At 42.7% G+C, this 20,047-nt stretch overlaps 1 protein-coding gene across 16 annotated transcripts in view; it reads left to right on the top strand.

Moving 5' to 3' along the window:
- Positions 1–20,047, top strand: part of Cpeb3 (cytoplasmic polyadenylation element binding protein 3) — a 188,642-nt gene that overhangs the window by 64,272 nt on the left and 104,323 nt on the right. For 10 of the 16 annotated variants that reach the window (XM_042262928.2, XM_076562895.1, XM_042262936.2 and 7 more), the window contains one exon: positions 14,710–14,869. In XM_042262928.2, coding sequence (XP_042118862.2) covers positions 14,710–14,869 — 160 coding nt within the window. Of the gene's footprint in view, positions 1–14,709; positions 14,870–14,973; positions 16,973–20,047 lie in introns of those variants that run through there. The other 6 variants (XM_076562899.1, XM_042262950.2, XM_015995567.3 and 3 more) reach the window with 3 other exon arrangements.

Below are 20,047 nucleotides of genomic sequence, written 5' to 3'. Positions count from 1 at the left end.
CCCCACAGGTTGAGAGCAGCTGCTGTAGGTAGAGGAGGATGTCCTCCTGCCTCCACTTTTTTTTTTTTTTTCCTTCTTGGTGTTTTGAGGCAGAGTTTCTCAGTGTAGTTTTGGTGCCTGTTCTGGCTCTCGCTCTGTAGACCAGGCTGGCCTCGAACTCACAGAGATCCACCTGCCTCTGCCTCCCGAGTGCTGGGATTAAAGGTGTGTGCCACTGCTGCCCGGCCTCTACCTCTACTTCTTGAGAGCTGAGATTTAAAGACTGTGCCAAAACACCCAGGTTGTGGGGGTTGAGCCAGACATTTATGCCTGTTAGGAAAACACTGGGCAGCAGAGCTGCATTCTCAGCCCCAGAGTTGAAGGATTTTTGTTGTTTGTTTGTTGTTTTTATCTGTGTTTGATGGGGGTGGTGTGTGTGTGTGTGTGTGTGTGTGTGTGTGTGTGTGTGTGTGTGTGTGTGTGTCCGTGCCACAGCACACATGGGGAGTCCCAGAATGACTCTGGAGTTTATCTACTGATTCTCTCCTTCTACCTAACATGGGCTCTGTGGCTTGAACTCAGGTTGTCAGGCACGTGCCACAGGCCCTTTACAGCAGGGACCGTCTGGATGGACCTCGAGGGGTTTTGGCAGCCCTGTTGCTGGTTTAATAACAAGAAAAAGGGTCTGGGATACACTTAAGTGGGGTAAATAATGTCCAGAAACTGCTGTATTAAAATTCAAGTTGTATTTGAAAACGCCTCATGAGCTATAATCTATAAATAAAAGGTAATAAGAGGAAATTGTATTATTTGTAGCCTGGTGTGCAGGAGATTGAGTACCTAGCTCAACAGATAACGGATATGTATTTCCTTTCTGAATCCCCAAAGCTGAATGCTGGGTGAAGAATTTAAGGCTGTACTAAAATTAAACTCTTTTTAGTAGAATTATTGTGGAATTGTGCATATTCATGCCCTTTGCTATCCTGGAGGATTCACTAAACTACATTCCTAATGATATCAAGGATTTGGCAAGTATATTTTACACAGAAGCAAGTGTTACTTATAAATAAGCCTTACCTGTTTTCAACCTTCACCTATATGTCCTTTAAAGAGTCTCTGTCCTTTTATTTCTTGAGGAAATTGAGCAATCTCCTCGCCTCAGGCCTCTTCTCCTGTGTTTGCCCCCGTGATTCCCGAGCACACAGCTGTCACTGATTTATCTCATTATATAATTGTTATCTGCTGACTGTGGGTGGATAAGGCTTCTTGCAGATAGAGACTGTGCCTGGTTTGTTTTCATCGTTAATGCTTGGCTCATTAAGATTTCCAATAAACACATGTGAAACAAATGAGGCGCGAAGAGAGTCTTCACAACCCTTGGCAAATTTGATAGCACTAACATCCAAAAGTAATAAAGAAATTTCTTCTTTTGAAAACTATTTTGTAAACAGGGGGTGGTAGCAAAGGTTTGTGATCCAGGCACCAGATAGAGACTAGAGGATCAGGAGTTCAAGGTCGTTCACTGGTACAAGCAAGTTAGAGGCCAGAATAGCCTAGAAGAGACAGACTCCAAAACAAATGAATAAATTATGTGATGTGGACATTTTAGAAATTCTGACCAAATCTTTCTTAATTTTATTTTGTAGCTGGAGTTTCTCTCCAGCTCCCGCCAAGCCCCGGCAGCCCACAGCCCACTTATAAAATAAACACACAGACGCTTATTATTTAAACTGTTTGGCCTAATGGCTCAGACTTCTTGCTATCTAGTTCCTATATCTCAAATTAACCCATCTCTATTAGTCTATAAGTTACCACGTGGCTCGTGGCTTACCTGTACCTTACATCTCGCTTGTCATGGCAGTGGTTGGCGGCTTCTCTCTGACTCAGCCTTCCACTTCCCAGAATTCTCCTCTCTCCTTGTCCCACCTATACTTCCTGCCTGGCTATTGGCCAATCAGCACTTTATTTATTAATCAATCATCCACAGCATTATTTCATTTTATTTTATGATTTTTAAAGTACTTTACTGTTACTAGAGTAATGCAGCTTTATTTAAAGTAAATTTTATAATCTTCCAAAAACCAAATAGTTTAATTAATATAGTTATTTATGTTTAGAGACTTTAATATATCTCTTGAATGTGGTAACATTTAAATGGAATGGAATGTTGTAACTATTTCTGAAATATTTACACAGTAGTAGACTATGTGTAGTTAAACCATCTTCAATAATGCCTGATTTGAATTAAGGACTGAATTTGATTCAGCATCTTCATTAGTAAACAAAGAGAACTTGCAGCATCAACCTCATAGGACAGTTGTGAAATACTGAGATAATGCAATTAAGTGAGCCATGCAGTACAGGGATGGCATTGTCCATTACATGGCAGCTATAACTTAGTTCTACAAGCCTGTGTGCCAGGCCCATGTGTGGAAGACAGAGAACTTGAGGGAGTCCATACTCAGGGATGAAACTCAGGTGGTCAGGCTTTGGAGGCATGCTTCATTATTGGTGAGCCATCTCACTGGTCCTCATTTTATTTGTAATTAGAACTGTACAATAAACTTGATGTAAAATTTTTGTTGATTACCTGTTTCCTTCAACTAGAAAAGAGGGCTTTGGAAATGAAGTAATAAGTAATGTTCTGTTGATTCCTTGGACCTAGTCTGTCAATGTGGAGTGAGTTTATTTGGTAATTACCAGGTACTGTACATTAAATATACACTCATCAACATGGGGGACTTTTCCAGTGGTGGCCAGGAAGTTAACAGTAAAGAGCTGTACTTAGAGATGTCAGTTTGTACATTGGACAGAAGACTATTGTCTCTGGGAGAGAACCCTAGGAGACTGCCAGTTCATTAAGTTGGTAGTTTTTGCCTTCTATCTTCTGTTTGCCTCAAAGCAGAGGCACAGATCCTAAATCCAAGATCAAGGGGATAACAGGGGGCCACAGCAGAAGCGTTCACGTCGCGGCCCCTGTCAGATTCTGGTGAATCTGCGAATTCTGCTGAACATTTCCTCACCTTGCCCTCAGGTCAGATAAGAATTGAAGTGAAAAGGAGGATGGTGGATTTAATGTATTATTTACACTCCCATGACGCTTCTAGGGAGATGGTGGAGTGGAGTAGCTGAAGGACTCAGTGTATCACTATAAAACATGAATTTTTAGGTTAGACAATCAGAAGCAGTAGGAAGCATGAGAAGATGGTGCTTGTAGCTATATGTTATGTATATAGGCTCCTGAAGGAGCACTGAAGACATGCATCCCTAGAAATGGGGCACATGCAAGGTGGTTGTTGTTTGTTTTGATTTTGGTTTGGAGGGCAGGGTCTTATGTAGCCCAGGCTGGCCTCAGAAGACTGGTTTAGGCTGACCCGATCCTCCTGCCTCTACCTCCAACTACTAGGATTATAGGCAAGCGCCACCATTCTGTGTACTATTTTTTTCTCTTCTTTTGTAATGATGAGATTTTACTATTATCCTAGGCTGGTTTCCAATCCACAGTCTTTCTGCTTCAGCCTTTGAGTGCTAGCACTATAGGTGTGCACCATTATACCTGGCTGGCTTGTGCAACTATCTTTTTTGTAATTTTATCAAAGTATAATTCATACATAATGAAATCTAACCCCTTAAAGTATAGAACACAGTAGGTTGTAGTGTAATTATAAAAGTGTGCCTGAATCATTGTTCAGTTCTATATATTTGGTCATTTCTAGAAGCTGCTCTGTGTCCATTGGTGTCAATTTGCATTTTACCCTGATTACCTCAGACCTAGCCAACACTCAACCTTCTTTGTATCTTTATGGATAATTTCCTATTCTGATCATCTCATATAATGAGATTGTGTGGCATGATTCTTTGAGATTGGTTTCTTTCACACATGGTATTTTCAAGGGTCGTCCATAGCACGGCAGGTATTAAGTACTTCATTTGTTTTTATTGGTGAGTAATATGCAGTTACAAGCATTTCTCAGTTTGTTCTCCAGTTGATAAACATTTGGGTAGTTTCTGATTTTTAGAAAAGCTTTATAAAGTTGTTATAAGAGTCTGTGTACAAATGTTTGTGTGGACATATGTTGTAATTTATCTTGGGCAGCCAGGAGTGGACTGTCGGTAGTATTGCTAGGTGTGTGGAAGAAGCTGCCCAACTGCTCCTCCACAGAGCCTGTGCCGCTTTGCATCCACCAGCAGCTTACAGGAGCCTGGCTCTCCAGCACAGCCTCGTCATATCACAACACAGCATGTCAGGAGTGTCTTCTTCTTCTTCTTTTTAGCTCTTCTAGTAAGTGTTCTTGTGTGTGTGTGTGTGTGTGTGTGTGTGTGCGCGCGCGCGCGTGTGTGCGCGCGCGCGTGTGTGCGCGCTTTTTTTTTTTAAAGTGAAAAATCTTGCAAAATAAAATCACCAGAGTGAAAAGTTAGAAACAGCAAGTAATTATTAAATATTTACCATGTGCTGTGCCTTGCTAGGTTTCAGAGAAGGAAGTACAGTATGCCTTCACTTCCATGGGACTTAAACATTTATTGAAGGTGGAAAGTATGTAAGGAAAGCAGAAGCTACGCCAGGTGTGGAGACGGAGGAAGGTGGGCCTCTGTGAATTCTAGGACTGCTTGCTCCAGACCAGACATGGCTGCATAGTGAGATCCTATCTAAAGAGATGGAGGGGTGGGGGGAGGGAGAGGGCTGGGTGCACCTGCTGCTCCAGTCAAGGAGTCTAGGTGGAAGGATTGCTGGAGGCCAGCAGTGGGAGATGGCAAGGACAACCTAAAACAAATCAGGTAGAACATGCTGTGTGCACCAGGATTTTGGTCCACGTTGTAGATGCTTTGACATAATTAGTAAAAAGGAAGAATGTCAGTTTTCTTTGGGCTGCCAGCTCACGAATAATGACATGGAGACTTATTATTAATTACGAAAGCTGGGCTTTAGCTTAGGCTTGTCTCACTAGCTCTTATAACTTAAATTAAACGTTTTTATTAGTCTGTTTTCTACCACATGGCTTTTAACTCCCATCCTGTGTGTCCAGCTGGTTCTGAGTCTCAATGGCATCTCCTGTATGCCTCCATTATCTCCTCTTCCTCTCTCTACCTGGAAGTCCCTCCTATCTCTCCTGCCGAGTTACTGGCCATTCAGCTTTTTATTACACCAATCACAGCAATACATCCTCACAAGTGTACAAATATCCTACAACAGAAGAATATAAAGAGCTTCATATACTTTTGCCTAATGTCATAATATAGGCCTTGATAGTCAGGACCAAGCTTCCCCTCGCATTGTTAATGAGCTGCTTGGGATAATAGTCTGCTTGTTAACAACCAGTGATTTGGAATGTCATCAGCTAATCACTTTCAAAAGTCAATACACAAAATGAACCAGGAAAAGAGACAGATTTAATATGTGAAGCCCCTTAAAGCCTGTTTTATATTGTAGTCCCTGGTGACCTTTTCTGTGTCCTCCTTAGGTTTGATTTCTGCCTTTTAGCACACTACCAAATGTAATCAGTCACACTTTCCTCTTCCTGCCTTGATTGGTATGGAACTTACTGTGCTTGACCTTGTGATGGCCCTGCTATCTCAGCCTCTCAAGTGCTGAGATTACAAGCATGTGTCCCCGTGCCTGGCTTTTTCTTTTCTCCCTTCCTCCTTCTCTTGCTTCCCCTTTCCCTTTCTGTCTGTTTTGTAGTGTTAGAAATTGAACCAAGGGTCTCATACATGCAGAGCACTACTGTGTCATTGAGTCCTTGGGCCGTACCCCATTTTCTTGTAGTCACATGACAAAGCGTATGCACTCCTTTACTGTGAGCTACTGACTCCAGTCAGCGATTGCAGTTGTTTGTGTTTCTTTGTACATTTGACCCCTCTAGATTTTCCCTGCAGAATCTGGCCTCCGTATGCAGAGTCATTTCAGGTGAACAAGGGATTCAAAGAGCCAGTTTCCCTAAAGCTGATAAACAGAGCCTCTTTTCCTACCTGCTGTGCTAAAGCCAATGATAAGAGCTGTGAAGAGAAATTAAGACCAGAGGGAGTAGGCAGAGATATGCCCGAGTTGAGTCCTGTTCATGTAACTGAGCATGCTCAAATCGGAGAGGCTGCTACCTTGTGTTTTGTAAATTGTTTTTGAAACAAGAACTTCTGCCCAGGCTGGCCTGGAGCTCCATATATAGCTGAAGGTGACCTTGAATTCCTGATTCTGTCTCTGCTTCCCAAGTGTTGGAATTATGAGCAGGTTCGAACACTCCCATTTATGCAGCAGTGCTGGGGATCAAGCCTGGGGCTTTGTGGTGCTCTGCAGGCACACTAATCCCCAGCCTCCTTGACGTTTTAAAAACCATCTCAAAACTCAAGTTATCTTGGTTTGTTATTAGCACAGGGGAAAAAAATACAGTGCGGTAAAAAGGCTAAGATAATTGGAATTACTCATCTTCAAGAAGAACAAGATAGTATTTAGGATTGTTGTATTGAAGACCTTTTAAAAACAAACAAAAATGTTTTAAAGGGTCAGTGGTGGGTGGCACATGCCTCTAATCCCAGAATTCGGGAGGCAGAGGCAGGTGGATCTCTGTGAGTTCAAGGCCAGCCTGGTCTACAGAGTGAGTTCCAGGACAGGCACCAAAACTACACAGAGAAACCCTGTCTCGAAAAACAAAAACAAAAAAACAAAACAAAAAAAAAGTTTTAAAGGATATTCAAACTGGGTGTGGTGGTGAATGCCTTTGAGGCAGGAGGATCTCTGAGTTAGAGGCTAGGCTGCCTGGTCTGCAGAGAGAGTTTCAGCCAGGGCTGCACAGAGAAATTTCAAAAAAGAAAAAAAAATGTCAAGTTTATAAGAAAATTAGGTTAGAGAGAAGGAACAGTTGCTTGCCAGAGAATGGTTGGGGAGGGCATGGGTTCACTTTTTCTAGCTACAGATGTAACAGTCTTATTGGGGATGGTTAAAATAGGTTATTGACTGGGGACTACATGCTTAAGAAGAAAAGAAACTCTGTATTTGGTAAAGCTTTTTTCCTCTTTCCCTACAAGGTCAGAGCTCCCTTTATTTATAAGAGGTTTCACTTTTGGGTACCGTGGGCCGGGCTGCTTGTCATTTAAACTGCAGATCAATAAAGAGCCCCCTTTTTCTGACAGGCTATGACATAACAGCAGAGTTTGGTTTAGAAGCACAAATTCCTGCGTAGAAAGTTTGTTAGTACTTATGTAATTGTCTGCTGGTCCTGTAGTAGCCAGCACTACATGTTTATCTGTTCCTTGTATTCTTGATTACATCTGTGCTGGAAGTCACTTTATGCTGTGTTCTTATCTATTTACTGCCTCTGGTCTTTACTCAGGGCTGGGAAAGTCCACAAATCTTTGTTTTCGTATTAATGATGTTATTAATAGAAACCATGGGTTGAGGGACAATTGTGCCCAAGTAGAGCAAGCAGAGAAAAGATGAAGTTAAAGGACCTGGTCAGGAGCTAGAGAGATGGCTCAGTGGTTAAGAGCACTGGCTGCTCTTCCAGAGGACTTGGGTTCAAATCCCAGCACCCACATGGCAGCTCACAACTGCCTGTAACTCCAGTTCCAGGGGTCTGACACCTTTATATAGACATACATGCAGGCAAAACACCAATGCACATGAAATAAAAATGAATCATTAAAAAAAAAAAAGACCAAATGGACATGCTGAGAAAATTAGTGACAAAGAATGAAATCCCCAAGTCAGAAATGATTTCATAGATTGTATACTGAAGTGATGGCATGGTTCCTTTGTGGGAAAGATGTGTTTTTTATGACTGGATGGAGGAGGGAAAGGGAGACTATAACCTATTAAAAGGGAGCTGTCTCAGAAGCACAGTATTGGTCAAAGAAAGCAAACTACATGATATGCAAATTTTCATGTTTAGAGGAAAGTAATATAGAACAGAGTGATAGAAATACAATTGTTAGCCGGGTGGTAGTGGATTGGTTTCAGGGCCCCCTGAGCACATAACCAAAATCTACATTCATAAAATGGTGCATTGGTATACAACCTGTACATATCTTACTGAAATGTTAATTTCTTTTTTTCTTTTTGAGAAGTTTTCTTACTTACTTATTTATTTATTTATTTACTTAGTATACAGAAGCAGGTGCCAGATCTCATTACAGATGGTTGTGAGCCACCATGTGGTTGCTGGGAATTGAACTCATTACCTCTGGAAGAGCAGTCGGTGCTCTCAACCTCTGAGCCATCTCTCCAGCCCCGAAATGTTAATTTCTTAAAATGTTTTTATTTCCTTAGTGTTGGGGGGTGTCAGAGAACAACTTGTAGGAGCTGGTTCTCTCCGGACCATGTGAGTTCAGGGGTCAGACTCAGGTTGTCAGGCTTATGTGCCATGCTTCTTTACCTGCTGAGCCATCCCAGCCCAGGGAACTTGGAATCAGCTCTGGGTTACTACAGTGGCCACCATGTAAATAGCTGTTGTAGTATTGAAAAAATGGGGTGGTAAAAAGTCTGCATGTGTTACAGTACAGCTGCCCTTTGTTCAAGTAGCTATACACTGCTTTCCAGTCTACAGACACCAAATCTGTGCCTACTTGGAAGGGCCAACTTTGTAAATGTTTTCGAAAATACATCCCAAATATTTATAGTGATCTGAAAGAGAAGGTAGGACTAGATAGAGACTTTGCTACTTTTTGTTGTGCTCTGTGTGTATGTTTGCCAAGAATAAATCCATCAATTAAGCCATACAGCAAATATCCACCTTAAAAAGATAGGCCAAGGTGCCGTGTAGCCCTGCGATCCTAGTCTTGGAGAGGCTCGGGGAAATCCAACGCCAGGCCGCTGGGTCTTTACTAAGACCTCCAGGCTGGATTTTTAGAGCCAGCTCCCTGCCTCCCCCAACTTCCAGCCAGTCAAGCAACCTCTGGGCCCTGGGCCCGGACCACAGGGCCCTGGACCCCAATCCCTACCTCAGAGACCCTCATGCCCCCACTCCGAGTCAGTCCCCTCTCCTGTGGGCTTTCCTATCACGCACCTCTCCTATTGTGCCAAGCTGGGACAGCTCAGAGTTTATGAAACCAGAGTTCCAACGGGACTTTGCTACCCTACCTGCCATGCTGATCAGGGACCAATGTGAGTCTGAACCCTGAAACTCAGAGTGCCTTGAGACTAGAAATCAACCTAACAGACTGGGGTAACAGCAAAGACTGAACAGAAGCCAAATGTCTACATAGTGAGGCCTCTGTCTCGAAAACAAGCAAACCAAAAAGATAGTATGGTATTGTCATAAAAACAGACAACATTGATCAGTGAGATAGAATTAAAGACCCAGACATAAGTCCAAACACACATGAACACTTGATTTTGTATAAAGAAGCCTAAAAGGCACACTGGAGGAAACAGCTTCTTCAACAATTGGTGCTGGTCAAACTGGATAGCTTCATGTAGAAGGATGAAAATAGATGTATGTCTATCACCAGACATAAAACACAACTCCAAATGGATGGAGGATCTCAATCTCAGATTAGATACCCTGAACCTGATAGAAGAGAAAGCAGGGGATAGGAAGGAATGGAAAAGGACTTTCTGAACAGGACCCCGATTACACAGACATTAAACAGTTAATAAATGGGACCTTGTGAGACTAAAAGGCTTTTGTATGGCAAAGGACATCATCATTCAAGCAAGGAGACAGCCTACTAAATGGGGAAAAAAATCTTTGCCAATTATACATCTGTCTGGTAGGTTTGCAACGTGACTTTGAACAGTTATATAAGCTCCTGAGGGTGGCAGAGAACTGAAGACACTCAGTCCAGTGCCTAGCATTTTACAAGGTACCATGGTTATTTTGTTATTTTACTTCTAGTTTGTGTGTGTGTGTGTGTGTGTGTGTGTGTGTGTGAGAGAGAGAGAGAGAGAGAGAGAGAGAGAGAGAGAGAGAGAGAGAGAGAGAGAGAGAGGAGAGAGAGAGAGATGGAGGTGGAGGCCAGAGAACTTGAAGGAGTTGGCTTCTTTTCTTTCCTCATGTGTGTCTTGGGGATCAAACTCAGGTCTTTGGCCTTAGCCTAAAGCTCCATTATCCACTGGGCCATCCTGCTGACCTGCCATGGTTATTTTCATCATTTGGTTCCCACATACTGTTGGCTCTTAAAGTCCTCTGAGAAAGAAAACACCCAAGTATAAAAAAGCCGGGAAAGCCGGGAGTGAACCACCTGGGACTGAGAGGCGGGCCCGTGGATGGTCTGGAGAGTGATCAAGGCTCTTAAGAGGTTAATTACTTGTCACTTGAATGAGGTCATTGACCAGGGGCACATGAGTCAGGTGGCTTGTGTGGCAGAGGTGGAAGAGGCTCTCTGGGTTGTCTGGGTTCGGTTAGAGAGGGTGTGGAGGTGTTTTAAAAAGAGGGAGGGGGAGGAGGAGGTCACATGGATTTGGTTGAATTTGGACCCTGGTAACCGTTCACTACTGACTCCATCTGTCCAGGACTTTCACTAACAAGAGGGGACAAAACATATCTCCTAGAGACTTTGTTTCTTTGGGCAAGAGTCTCATTGTGCAACCCAGGCTGCCCTCACATCCTCCATCCTCCTGCCTCAGCCTCCCAAGAGTGCTACCATTACAGATGCACCTTACTTTTACCTTCCTCCCTTCCTGGAGTAGTGAGATAATTTTAAATATTTGATAAATTTATTAATATTAGGTCAGGCAGGGGAAAGAGGTTGAGCCTCATGCAGTATGGACATGAACCACTGTTGGATACGAACATCTGATTATCTGTGGTCATTATTAGGGAACTTCAGCAATGAGCTGTGTTGCTTACAGGTGTTCTCATTCTTCTGGGGAGCTGCATGTTGGAGGTGGACAGAAAACTGTTTTCCTTTCCTCCTTTGTGAGGAAATAAAACTTGGGGGGAAAAACTTCAAGAGTAAGTTGCTATTTGCTTATTGGGTTTTTTATTAGTTTGTGTATTGTTGAGTGCTCATGTGGAGGTCAGAAGACAATTTTTAAAAGTTGGTTCTCATGCCGGGCGGTGGTGGCACACGCCTTTAATCCCAGCACTCGGGAGGCAGAGGCAGGCGGATCTCTGTGAGTTCGAGGCCAGCCTGGGCTACCAAGTGAGTTCCAGGACAGGTGCAAAGCTACACAGAGAAACCCTGTCTTGAAAAACAAAACAAAAAAAAGTTGGTTCTCTCCAGGGGTCCTCAGGGGTCTGCTGAGGACTTCAGGGTCACCCAGCAGACACTAATATCTGCTGGGCCATCTTGACGCCACCCCCTCCTCACCACCTCTGCCCTTTTTTTCAGGGTCTCACACGCACAGCTGAAGCTGGCCTGGACTCTAGTCTATGTTATTATCTGTAACTTCTGTGACTCGTGAGCTGTAGTTTTTTTTCACTGAACATTCTGCAAAGTTTTCAGTTTTTTTCTTTTCTTTTTTTCCTGACTGGCTTCCTAGTTAATGATTTAGTTATTCTAGCACTGTTTACTACATACAGGCAGAAGGGCCTGACCAGCAGGTCCTAAAGATAGGACATAAAGAACAGTGGGTGGGGCAGCCCAAGGCCCTGAAACAGGATGCAAAGATAGTGAATGGCACCGGTCAGCTCCAGATAGGCTAAGCCCAGGACCCCAGAAACAGATGTGGAAGGGACAGTGGATGATAGTGACCCTTGCTCGCTAGATCAGATCACAGTGCTCTCATGACTCCTGTCAGTGGAGCACGTGCAGAGTGTTGGTGCCCTTTCTTCTTTTCCTTCCTCCCCTCCCTCCCTCCCTCCCTCCCTCCCTCCCTCCCTCCCTCCCTCCCTCCCTTCCTTCCTCCCTTCCTTTCTTCCTTCCTTTCTCTCTTTCTTTTAAAAGGACAGGGTTTCTCTGTGTAACCCTGACTGCCTTGGAACTCACTCTGTAGACCAGGCTGGCCTCAAACTCAGAGATCAGCCTGCCTCTCTGCCTCCCGAGTGCTGGGATTAAAGGTGTGCACCACCACCTCCTGGCTCCTGGTAAACTTTTCAGTTGTAACAGTCTGAATTCTAGGTGAAATGGGCTTCTGAGGGAAGCATGCCCCTTTCCTAGGGCTGCCCCTGGGGGAGGCACATGGGAAGAAACCACAGGGAGAAGGGAAACGCTGGCTCCAGCCTGCGAGGATCAGCATGGCTGCTTGCCTAGTCCCCTCGGCCTCAAATGGGTTTGTGCTTCTTGCTGGCTCTGGCTAAACTCCTGCTGACTGTGTGATCTACTCCTGTGTCTGGACTAAATTCTTCTCCTGGAGAATATAAGAATTGAGACTGCTTCTGGGCTTGAGACCAGAGGAAGCCAGGGGCCTCCCCACAGCACAGCTGTATAGTAAAATCAAAAGGATGAATGCTATGCCACAAATATAAAGTGATGAGGCATGAATAAAATTGATTTTATGAGAAAACAAGTATCGTAATGATTGCAGTTTTGTTCAGTTAAGAAGCATGTGCAAATTCTGTTCCGCCTTTCACATGTCATGTTTTCATCTGTTGAGCATTAATAAACCCTGCTTGGTTTGTATCCATGAACTTCTAGATGTTTAAATCTATGTAGCAGTACTGGGGTGTGGCGTTGAAGAAGACATTCTGTGTAGTAGACACCATACAGGTGTTCTTGTGTGTGTTCTTGTGTGTGTTCTTGTGTGTGTGTGTGTGTGTGTGTGTGTGTGTGTGTGTGTGTGTGTGTGTGTGCACATGTGCATTCTCATAGAGGCCAGAGTTGATGTTAGGTGTCCTTGTCCATCAGTCTCCACCTTAATTTTTGAAAGAGATTCTCTGACTGGCTGGTGAGTCCCATCTGCCTGTGTCAGCCTTCTCAGTACTGGGGTTTTAGGTATACTGTGCTGGGTTTTCTAGATGAGTGATGGAACTCACTAAAGTTTTCCAGCTTGTGGGACACATACTTTACCATTGCCACCATCGCCAAAGCACTGGGCTTGGCACATTTCCCCACTGACCACATGTTTGAACTGGAGTCCAGGAGAGAGGAAGAGGAAGCACACTAATGTAGAATCTAGTTTAACTTTGGATGTTGGTCCTCAGGAGTTCTTCTCTGTTCTTCTCTGAGCAGGACAGCCTTGGCTGGCCAGTGATCCCCAGGGATCCTCCTGTTTCTGTGTCCCCGGCATGTGCCACCACAGCCTGTACTTTCATGTAGGTTGGGAGAGCTCAAGACCTCATGCCTGCAAGGCTGGCACTCTGCCAACACAGGAACTTGTATTTCAACTCAAATGACACATGATTTTGATAGTTTGACTGATTTGGGGATCATTTCAATTTAGATCCATCAGACACTCTCCTAAATACCTTCACTAATTTTCCTGATAGGTAATCACCTAAACTCTTATATCCTCTCCTGACAGGAACTCATTACCACCATGCCATCAAGGTTATTTCATCAGTGGTTGCATGCAATATTATGCTTCCATAGAAGTCATTGTTTACTATCCTGTGTGCACTGGGTCAACTTCTTTGGACAGAATTTTATACTCCTTAGGGTATTGGTTTTGAGTGTAGATCTGGGTTCTACCTACTAAACTCACTTTCCTAATGCATATAATAGATATGTTTTTTACCCACCTTGAAAGACTGCATTAAAGTTTAAATGGAAAAATAAAAACAACAGACTGCCCTGGCCAGAAAGATTCTTGAATGTCGTCAGACAACCTTTTCTTTTAGGGGAGATGGAGGAGGGTCAGGGTCTTGCTGTGTAACCCAAGCTAGCCTCCCATGGCAGCCTCCTAACTGCTAGAATAATAGGCAAGCCCTGCCACACTCTGTCAGTTATCCTAAACTGACTGTTCTTATTAATGTCATTTAATCTCCTCTTCATGATGAATTTTTATTTCTTACTTTAAAAAGTTGCTGGCTGGGTGGTGTGGTACACTCCTTTAATCCTAGCACTTGGGAGGCAGATCTCTGAGTCTGAGACCAGTCTGATCTACAGAATGAGTTCCAGGACAACCAAGGCTACACAGAGAAACACTGTCTTATAAAAAATTTTTATTTTGTTGCATTTTCTTAGTGTGTGAGTGTGTGTGTGTGTGTGTGTGTGTGTGTGTGTGTGTGTGTGTGTATGCCCTAGAATGCATGTGGAGGTCAGAGGACAACATGTGGGGGTCAGTTCTCTACTTCCAGTTGTCTGAAGCTTATCTTTCTCTCTCCACATTAAAAAACAAAAACAAAAAACAAAAAAAAAGTTTTCCATGTATGGAATTTCCTGGTCATAAATATTAAAGTGATTTATTACAGTTACATTGAAATCATAGTCATGCTTTGACTTTTTGTATTTTGAGATAGTGCCTATATGTATAGTTCAGACAGGCCTGGAACTCGTTCCACAGGTGAACTGCTGATCCTGTTGTCTCAGCCTCTTCCTACAATAACCTTCTGTGTTTTCAGAAAAGTGATTCTGATTTTACACTAAGTTCTCTAGGAATGTGGGCAAACTATGTTCACTGGAAGACAGGGAATGGATGGTAGAAGGCAAACTAATGAATTTGACCCATTGCATTTGAGAGAAAGTTAGTCTGAAGAAATGGGACGTTTATATTTTAGACTATCAGGAAAAGGATGCACTTTATTGTAAATACTTCTATTCAAAGTATTGGCGCTGTCATTTTCTTAGTAAAAAGTGAATGTGTGTTTAGAGTTGTTTGTAACTTTCATTCATATTATCAGTCTACAGCAGGAAGCAGGACAAATGTTAATTTTATGAAGTCATTTTATATATTGTCTTGTTCTGTGTTTTTATTTTTAGGACCGGAGTAGGCCCTATGACACTTTTAACTTGCACTCCTTGGAGAACTCCTTAATGGATATGATAAGGACTGATCATGAGCCTCTGAAAGGTAAACACTACCCTCCCAGTGGCCCACCAATGAGTTTCGCTGATATAATGTGGAGGAATCATTTTGCAGGTTAGGAATATTCATATGTCCATTCTTGCTTGGTGTTTTAAGCAAAAATCAGCTTTTTAATAATTGTGATTTTTTTTTGTTGTGTTTGTTTGTTTGTTTGTTTTGCTTCCGTAAAGCATTGTGGAATGTATTTAAAGTTGATTTTGTTTTTTAACCTGGGTTCAGCTACCTACAGTAATCATAGTTGGTAACCTTAATCTGTTTATCTGGAAGAACTCTATGTTGGGTAGCTGAGGTCATGGTTATAGCATGAAACTAGAAGCCAAATTTTCTGGGCTTTGTACATTTGGAATCCTTCGCTGAATCCGTAGAATTCATTTAAGTCCAGGTGTACCTCAAGAAAGTAAATTAGTCTTCAAAACCCCTTCAGAGAGCTTCATAGATGTGGTTAGCATTGTGTTAGCGTTTAACACCTTTCTAGAATAGGAGCATCGCAGCACAGCTCCTTCATAGATACCGTCCCGTGGTGCTGGAGTCTAACACCTTCGTGTGTAGGAGCATTGCTGTGCAGCCGATGTGCAGCCAATGGGCCTTTGCACAGTGTGGGCCAAAGTACATGGAAGGTATCTTAGAGGGCATGCATGTTTTGAGTTCAGTATGAGGTAACGCATTGCAAAATCTACAATAGTAGGACTTATAGAGCCCATGTAAACTCTTAATTACAGATGGTTCTTTTTATAGATTATTCAACTGTAATGCAAGTTGCTGGTGTGGAAATATCCACTCCATTTTGGGTTAGGACTTTAATTAAAAACTGAACAGTTTGCCACAGGGATGGCCATTTTGAGGGAACTCCACATCTTCTGAAATTGTGAGGACTTTTTCCTCTCTGGCGTTCACTAGGCCCTTACCTAGAATGTGACCAACTGAACCTCTGACATTTGTTTCCTCCCCAGAATCCTTTGCACCATTTTCTTGTCACGCTCATCATTTTCCTGCTTGCTTTCCTTATTTTCCAGTGAGGAAGAGTAGTAACAGTAGGCAACGGAGAAAATAAAGGGTCTGGAGGAAAACTAGATTTTAAGGCCTTCAGCAAAAGAAGGAAGAAAAAGAAAAAAAAATTGCTGTTATATTTAGTCACTTACCACATCTTTCTTCAGTTAAAGATTAGGTCCATGGTAATTTGAAACATGTTATACTTAGAGGTGTGAACGATGTAAAAAAAAACCGATATTCACAGATTGTTTTGTTTTTATACTGTTTTGAGGTTACATTTGTCATTTTCCTCTCCCATGGTCGCCTCTCCTGATCATTCAACCACTTAACCGTCTGTGTATACCTCCTGTATCTTGGTCTGGATTCTCTGCTCGCTCTTTCTTTCTTCTTTCTTTTTTTGAGTCAGGTTTCTTACTGTATAGTTCAGGCTGTCCGAGAACACATTATTTATCTCAGGATGACCATGGAACTCAAGACAATCCTCCTGCCCCATCCTTGTGAGTGCTAGGATTATAGGGGCATACCACTGTATTCTTTCAGTAAAAAATTAGGAAAGGATTTTAGATTATGGTCTCTACATTGATTTTTTTGCTTAGAATTTTATGCATACTGGTAAAGCAGAAGCTATTTGCCACATGAAGTAAGCACTGGCACAGGGAGAGAGGATAACCTCCCCGTGATGTAAAAATCTTTCCCATTTGTAGTGTCCTTTTTCAGCTGCGGGCCCCACTCTCTCTGCAGACTTTTCTTTACTAGCAAATATGAGGTCAAAGACTGCTTCACCATATATGTACTATGGCCTACTGAGTTGGGAGACCTTTAGTATGTACTTTTTTATAGTTTGAATATGGTTTCACCTTCCCAATTTGTCATACTGAACTGCATGATTTCCTATAAACAGACTGCTTCCCTGAGGTCAGTGACATCACTATGTCCCTGTGGTCAGTGACATCACTTGCACCTTTAAGAAAATATTTTGACACTGGGCATGGTGGTGCACATCATAATCTCAGCACTTGGGAAGCAGAGGCAGGAGGGTGATACAAGCACAAGGCCAGCCTGAGCTTATACATAACAAGTACCCGGCCACACAGACCTGTAGAGTGAGACTTGTCTCAAAAAAAACCAAGAACAAGAACAAAGAAGGAAGAGGAGAAAAGAAAATGTGTAAGATACTTTTAGCTTTAAAAGTAAAGAAAATTGTCAGAATAAAAGGTGGCTAAAGAGTTGGGCTGGAGGGATAGCTAAGTCTTCAGGCTGGAAGGATAGCTCAGTCTTTGGGCTGAAGAAAGAGATAGCTGAGTCTTCAGGCTGGAGGGATAGCTGAGTCTTCAGGCTGGGGAGATAGCTCAGTCTGAGTACTTGTCTTGCACCATGATGGCCTGAGTTCAATCTCTGAACCCAGTTAAAAGAGCTGGGTATGCTAGCATGTGCTCTCTCCCAGTGCTGGGGAGAGACAGGCAGACTCAGTTGGCCAGCGAGTCTGGCCTGCTTGATGAGTTCCAGGCCATGAGAGACCCCATGTCAAAAACAAACAAAACGACAACCTCACCAAAAACATGTGGACGGTATCTGAGGAACAACAGCAGAGATTGTCCTCTGTCGGATCTCCACATGCATACATATGTGTCTACACACATGAACATGCATATACATATAAGTAACTTAAAGCATAAGAAACATTATGATGGTGTAGTCTTTAGTTTTTATTTTCTATAATAATAAATACCAATATTTCTCTTTGATTTATAATTTATTGATAGAACATAAATTTAGACTTCCAGGTTTTCTCTATCCTAGGTAATGCTGCTGTAAGTTTTTCTTCATGTAGCTTTTGCTTAAGGCACATTCATAGTGATGGTCTATGGGGTCCAAAGATAGAAGCATCAGGGTAGGTTGAACATTAGGGGCTAGATGAAACATTAGGGCACCTACTGTGTGCTGGGAAGTGCTTTGCCCGGTTCCACCTTTTCTTTCCTTCCCAAGTATCCTCCTTAGACCCTTGATCTTGATCTTTTTCCTCTTGAATGTGGGGACACTGTTTGTGGGGTGGGGTAGGGTATGTGTGTGTCTCAAAACTCATTACAGAGTTGGATTTGGGGGTGCTTATTTGCACTGGTGTTATTCTTAGAACTCAGTTTTCTTTAGGAAAAATCCCACATTCTTGCTTACTATACAAAAAAAAATTCAAATAATATGTAGTGGGTCAAAAAAGAAAGTTAGAAAGCCTACTGTAGGCTCAGTACCTAGAAATAGCCAAGTTATTCAGTTGTCTTTATTAAGAGCCTCCCAGACGTCCTACATTTTCTATGTAGATGAAATTTCAAAACACAACCTTTCTAACTTTGTAGTCTGTCCAAACTAGATTTGAGTTCTTTATCCGCCCCTAGTTGGCTATTGAACTGAATACGTGAGCTTCTTTAAAACCTTGTAATTAAGATAAAACACCTTATAAAATAGGTGGGAAAATGAGATCCCTGGCACCAGGAACTGTGCAGATACTGCATGTGATTTTCTGTGGAGGTGAGCGTGGCTTATTCCTTGACCCCTGTAATAAACTAAGCCATATCAGTACAGATTTATTTCTTGACCAGACTACAGGTCAATGTTGGCTGCAAATTGTCACAGTTGTTTTTATTTTCCATAGATAAGTAGTGATTATTGAAGGATAAACCATCATTTTCAAAAGCCATGTGTAGGAGAAAGAAAACTGCCCTAAATTACTTTCTAAAACTGTCTATCTGAATAACATAGCTGTCTTAGTATTCTATTGCTGTGAAGAGACACCATGACCAAGGCAACTTACAAAAGAAAGTATTTAGTTGGAGGCTTGCTTGCAGTTTCAGAGAGTGAGACCATGACCACCATGGTGGGCAGGCATGGAACTGGAGCAGCAGCTGAACACATAAATCTCAAGTTGGAGGTGTCTGGGGGAGGGCAGTGGGGGAGAGAGGGAGAGGGAGAGAGAGAGGGAGAGGGAGAGGGAGAGGGAGAGGGAGAGGGGAGAGGGGAGAGGGGAGAGGGGAGAGGGGAGAGAGAGAGAGAGAGAGAGAGAGAGAGAGAGAGAGAGAGAGAGAGAGAGAGAGAGAGAGAGAGAGAAGAGAAGAGAAGAGAAGAGAAGAGAAGAGAAGAGAAGAGAAGAGAAGAGAAGAGAAGAGAAGAGAAGAGAAGAGAAGAGAAGAGAAGAGAAGAGAAGAGAAGAGAAGAGAAGAGAAGAGAGAAGAGAGGAGAGAGGGAGAGAGAGGGAGAGAGAGAGAGAGAGAGGGAGAAAGAAGACAGAGAGACTGGACCTAGTGTGGGCATTTGAAACCTCAAAAGCCCAGCCCTAGTGACACACCTTCTCCAACAAGGCTACTTCCTAATCTTTTCCAAAATAGTTCCACCAAGCATTCAAATATGACGTAAATAACTTCATGATATACTTAAAATGGACATGGTGCATATTCACAGTGGTAGTCGTATAGAAGATATCAATATCTATTGTTTAAGAAATATGTAGTGAATAATTTTATTCAAGCATTCTTTTAATTCAAGAAAAAGAAAGGGCTAGTGTGAGAGCAGGAAGTTTAGGGAAAAAAGACTTCCGTTTCAGTAAATCAGACCTTAGAGGTTTTTTGTTGTGTTTGTGCTCATGCTGGCTCCATTTAGATGATGAATCACAGAGGAGTGCCTTCTGTGGGATGCAAGTGTGTACAGCTCGATGGTCGAGCCCTTGTGCGGAAGCCTCTGGTTTGAATCCTGCAGGAAAAGGAAGGGAAAAAAGTACCTTCTGTTGCAGTCACCGGCTGGTTCAGTGGGGCTGTAACGGAGCGCAGATAAGGTCTTCGTGTCTTACACCTTGTATATCCTTTTTGGTTGAGAGATGCCTCATACTGATGACACAGGAGGGTTTTGAGACAAATATAAATTTATGAATATTGATACTTTGTTTCTAAACACAGAAGTCCTTGGATTAGCAGAGATAGGAGTGGTTGGTGGAAGGAACTGATCTCTCCTCAAATCCAACCCTCCTCCTAACTGTAGGGAAAGAGGATTTCTAGTGTTAGAAATAAGAGGAGAGAAAGGAAAAAAAGATTCATCACTGTACTCTCTCTGTATGAGACTGTCTTCAGACTTAGAAAACCTGTAGTCATTAGGCTTGATTGGCCAATGACCTTTCCTACTAGAATAAACAAGGAAATAGCAGCTATATGCTTTGGACAAAGCGAGCTCCCATCCTCTGGCTGAGGAAGCACATACAGC

The sequence above is a fragment of the Peromyscus maniculatus genome, chromosome 1 (assembly GCF_049852395.1).
Source record: "Peromyscus maniculatus bairdii isolate BWxNUB_F1_BW_parent chromosome 1, HU_Pman_BW_mat_3.1, whole genome shotgun sequence".
Lineage (NCBI taxonomy): Eukaryota > Metazoa > Chordata > Mammalia > Rodentia > Cricetidae > Peromyscus > Peromyscus maniculatus.
Note: the sequence above shows the minus strand (reverse complement) of the source record. Positions and strands in the feature narration are given on the sequence as shown.